The following is a 4,145-nucleotide window of genomic DNA, read 5'->3' as shown; positions in this document are numbered from 1 at the left end:
AGGTATCATTCAATTCTTCAATCTGCAATCTCCGGTTGTTGTTTTTTGAATTTCTGTTATTTTACTTAGGTTTATAATTTCATTAGTTTTTTTGATCTTTTATGTTCTATTGCTTCAATGTACTTTGCATTGTGTGGATGAATTATTAGTATTTTTTTTTAGAATACTGATGAATCAGTATTGGTATAAATTTAAGTTTGATGTTAGTGTAATCAATTAGAAGTTTCAATTTAGTGTTGATAAACTCAGTTTACTATCTAACCTTCGACAGTGAATATAACTTTCACGAGGGGGCTCATCCCCCGAGTGATTCGCGACGTAATTTAAATTTGTAGCTTAGGTTAGGTTTATGCTTTTTCTTATGGTTTGCAGTGAATTTTTTTAACATGGAGCATGTATGTTCATCGACTGCATACTAATGCGATGTGGAGTAACATTTTATGATTTTTTATGTTGTTTTTTTGTAGCAAAATCTTTGTTGTTGACATAGATTTTTCATTGTTGACACTGAAATATCCAGATTATTTGTACCAATGTTGTATAACATTGGTTGTTGATGCAGTTTTGTTGAATCAACTTTCATTGTTGATGCAAATAACCTTGATAAATTTCTGATTATGTTTGTTGATAATTGTTTTATTTGTATCAACATTGGTTGTTGATGCAGTTTTGTTGGGTCAACTTTCATTGTTGATGCAAATAACCTTGATAAATTTCTGATTATGTTTGTTGATGACTGTTTTATTTGTATCAACATTGGTTGTTGATGCAAATAACCTGGATAAATTTCTAATTATGTTTGTTTATATTTGTTTTACTGGACCAACATTGTTTGTTGACAGATTATGTTGTCAACATTGGTTTGTTGATCTCAAATTTTGTTTTTGTTTTTATTTTCTATTATGCAAGTAACATGTTATGTTTGTTGCAGACCAAAGATGGTTGTTGTAGAGTTCACATTTTGCAATTTGACCGTCTCGCATGATGTTTCTGAATCAACTACGGCCAGTGACATGATAAGTATTGTGAAGCAATACTGGACTTATGTCCCTGAAGACATTCTACTGTTTGTTTACACTGTATATGGAAGATCACATGTTATTAGTCATGATTTGGAGTTGAGGTTTTTCATTCAATACCGCATTTCGAAATGCATTGATGTTGTGAAGTTTAACATCCAGCTGAAAATTTGTGTTGATTATGTTCATTCTTCTTCTTCTTCTTCTGTTGGTCCTTCTTCGTCAACATCAAGTTGTGTTTCAAATAATGAATTGGTTGTTGTAGAAGACTTGACGGATGATTCATCTTTGACCAAAAGGGTCCCCAAGAAGTCAGATGCTTGGGCCAACATCTTAACTGGAGTAGGTCAGGTTTTTGAGAGTAAAATTGTTTGTCGTGATAGTGTTAAGAAGTACGAATATCATAGTGGTTACAAACTTGATGTACGTAAGAGTGGCAAGAAACGTTACATTGTACAGTGTAAGAACAAGGAAAGTCAAAGTTGTGGATGGAGGTTTCACGCATCTCTCATTGCCAATACTAAAGGTGTATTTCAGTGCAAGAAGTTTCACGGAGAGCATTCATGTGATTTAGCTTCTTCTGATCCCGCAAAAGTCAGGATGACGAAGTCTTTTCTGAAGGATATCTTAGTAGATGAATTTTGAGCATCAAAGAAGAAGAAGACTGCAGCTAATGTGCAAGATCTGCTCCATCTGAAATATGGTATTGATATCACGTATAGTCAAGCATACCATGGTTTAAAGTTCACTAAAGATTTTCTTTGGGGTAATGACATCAAGTCTTATTCAGACCTTGTTTGGCATAAAGATTCAATTGAACGTTATAATCCTGGTAGCGTCGTCAAGTCTGAGTATGATGGTGAAACGAAGCAGTTCCAGAGGTTTTTTGGTGCTTTCGAAGCTTCTATTACTGGTTTCAATAAGTACTATCGTCTGATGTTGTTTATTGATTGTACTTTTCTCACTGGGAAATTTAAGGGAGGTCTTATGGTTGCTTGTTGGAAAACTGGTAATCAAGGTATGTTTTTTAATCTTTTTTCTCTTTTTTAATTATTAAATGTTTCTGTTGATGACACAATAACTTTTGTTGTCTGATATTTCCTTGGATTTCAATTATATGAATCACATAATTTTTGTTTATACCGTAAATATTGTTATTGATCCCAGATTTTTGTATTAACTTTTGTTGTAGGTTCCTAGTTTCTATTGTTGATCCCATAATTTTAGTTTGTTGATTCCATAACTTCCATAACTTTGTTGTTGATTCCATAATTTTAGTTGTTGAGCCCATGATAGTTGTTGTTGATCCCATAGTTTTACTTGTTGATCCCCTAATATGTTTTGTTTATCCCATAATTTTAGTTGTTGAGCCCATAATCTCACTTGTTGATCCCATAATTTCAGTTGTTGATCCCATAGTTTCATTTGTTGAACTCATAACTTAGTTGTTGATCCCATAATCTCACTTGTTGATCCCATACTATTTGTTGTTGATTCTATAATATTTGTTTTTTCACCCCATAACTTTTTCATGCATTTCATTTTAATGGGTCACTTTGTGAATTTTTCGTGTTTTTTTTGTTTGTTGTAGAGATCTACCAGTTGCATTTGGAATTGTTCCTTGTGAAAATTGTGACAGTTGGGAATGGTTCTTAACCAAATTGAAGGGTATTATCAGTGAAGACCATCCACTGACCATCATATCAGACCGTGGAGCTGGGATTTTGAAGCATGTCCCTCTTGTCTTTCCAAAAGCTTACCATTCTTTCTGTTTGTACCACATGGAAGGTAATATTCCGGTTCCAAAGGGAAAGAGTAGGCAAACTGCTGCGAAGATGTTTGAAGAGTGCTACACTACGTTAACAAAGGAGAAGTTTTATGCTGCTCCCAAGAGTATGAGCAATCTGAAGATGGATTCAGTTATTGATTTGATGGTAAAGATTCCGTTCAAGAACTGGGCTGCTCATGCATTTCTAGGAGAAAGGTTTGGTGAGAACACATCAAACATTGCTGAGAGTTTTAACAGTGTGATTAAGCATGATAAGCGGCTTCCATCACTTGAGCTTCTAGATTCTATTCATGCTTATGTAATGGAGCAGAACTACAAGAGGAAGGTGGAGTCTGGTAAGTGGACTGGAAAGCTTACTTCCCGGATGCAGGCTAGGATCAACAAGATGGTTACTGATTGTCATTTTTACAAGTTCCGTAGATCAAGTGATAAAGTTTTTGAGATTATTTCTCCTACTAGAAAGCACCTAAGACTTGCACTTGCAATTGGTGGCATAAGCATAGTGATAGGTGTCTAAAACACCTAATTTTATATCTAGTATTTATGCTTTCTTTGCTATAATCCTTGTGAATTGCATCTCTTATGTTTAGTTTTGAGTTTTATAGGTTTTTTGGAGTCATTTGAGTAAAGGGAAGTGGAAGTCATCTTAATCCAAGGTTTCTTCTCAATCATCTCGAAGAGAATGGAAATACGGAACCAAAGGCGAAAGATCAAGGTCAATCTGATGCTGTATGGGAAAGTTGCAAGCAAAATCAGATATTAAGCTTGTCAGTTCTCCAAAACTGACAATACAATGAGAATGAAGCAGGAATTTTTACTGTCAGTCTTCTAAGAATGACAGTTTGGAAGCTATCAGGGTGACCCTTAACTGAAGCATGGGTGCCATCATCACCTCCCAAAGTTATATCCTTATGTCTAAACATGGGTCAGACTGAAGAAGAACACATTTTCTGCTTTTCATTTCTTCGTTCTGCAGCCGCTGGAGACGTTCATGGAGGTGATTTTGATGAGGAATTTGGATGGAAGATACGGAGCTGAATTAGCAACAGAAAAAAATATATGGGTTCTTGAGCTCATTGTTGCAGTCGATGGTGAAGAATAAGCTGATGTTGTTCGAATCTAAAAGAGGATCTGAGGCTGTTACAATTGAGATATTAGGGTTTATTTGAATCAAGAACACAGGGAAGAAGAGAATATCTCACCGTCGTTTTAATGGGTTGATGAAATGTTCGCAGTTCATGAAGAGAGAAATTAAAGAAGAAATTGAAGGTTAATGAAGAAGTTTGGAATTGGGTATTACTTGAATTCAGATTTAAACCCCAGTATTCATGGTATGA

At 34.9% G+C, this 4,145-nt stretch overlaps 1 protein-coding gene across 1 annotated transcript; it reads left to right on the top strand.

The window, feature by feature from the left end:
- The first annotated feature begins 938 nt into the window (after positions 1 to 938).
- LOC113350672 lies at positions 939 to 3,910 on the top strand. Its single transcript, XM_026594805.1, has 5 exons — positions 939 to 1,627; positions 1,742 to 1,942; positions 2,611 to 3,310; positions 3,439 to 3,537; positions 3,785 to 3,910. Exons 1-5 carry the CDS (start codon positions 939 to 941, stop codon positions 3,908 to 3,910), a joined length of 1,815 nt encoding a protein of 604 aa, XP_026450590.1.
- The last annotated feature ends 235 nt before the right edge of the window (positions 3,911 to 4,145 follow it).

This window comes from Papaver somniferum, chromosome 2 (assembly GCF_003573695.1).
Source record: "Papaver somniferum cultivar HN1 chromosome 2, ASM357369v1, whole genome shotgun sequence".
Lineage (NCBI taxonomy): Eukaryota > Viridiplantae > Streptophyta > Magnoliopsida > Ranunculales > Papaveraceae > Papaver > Papaver somniferum.
This window is presented reverse-complemented; position numbering and strand designations above follow the sequence as displayed.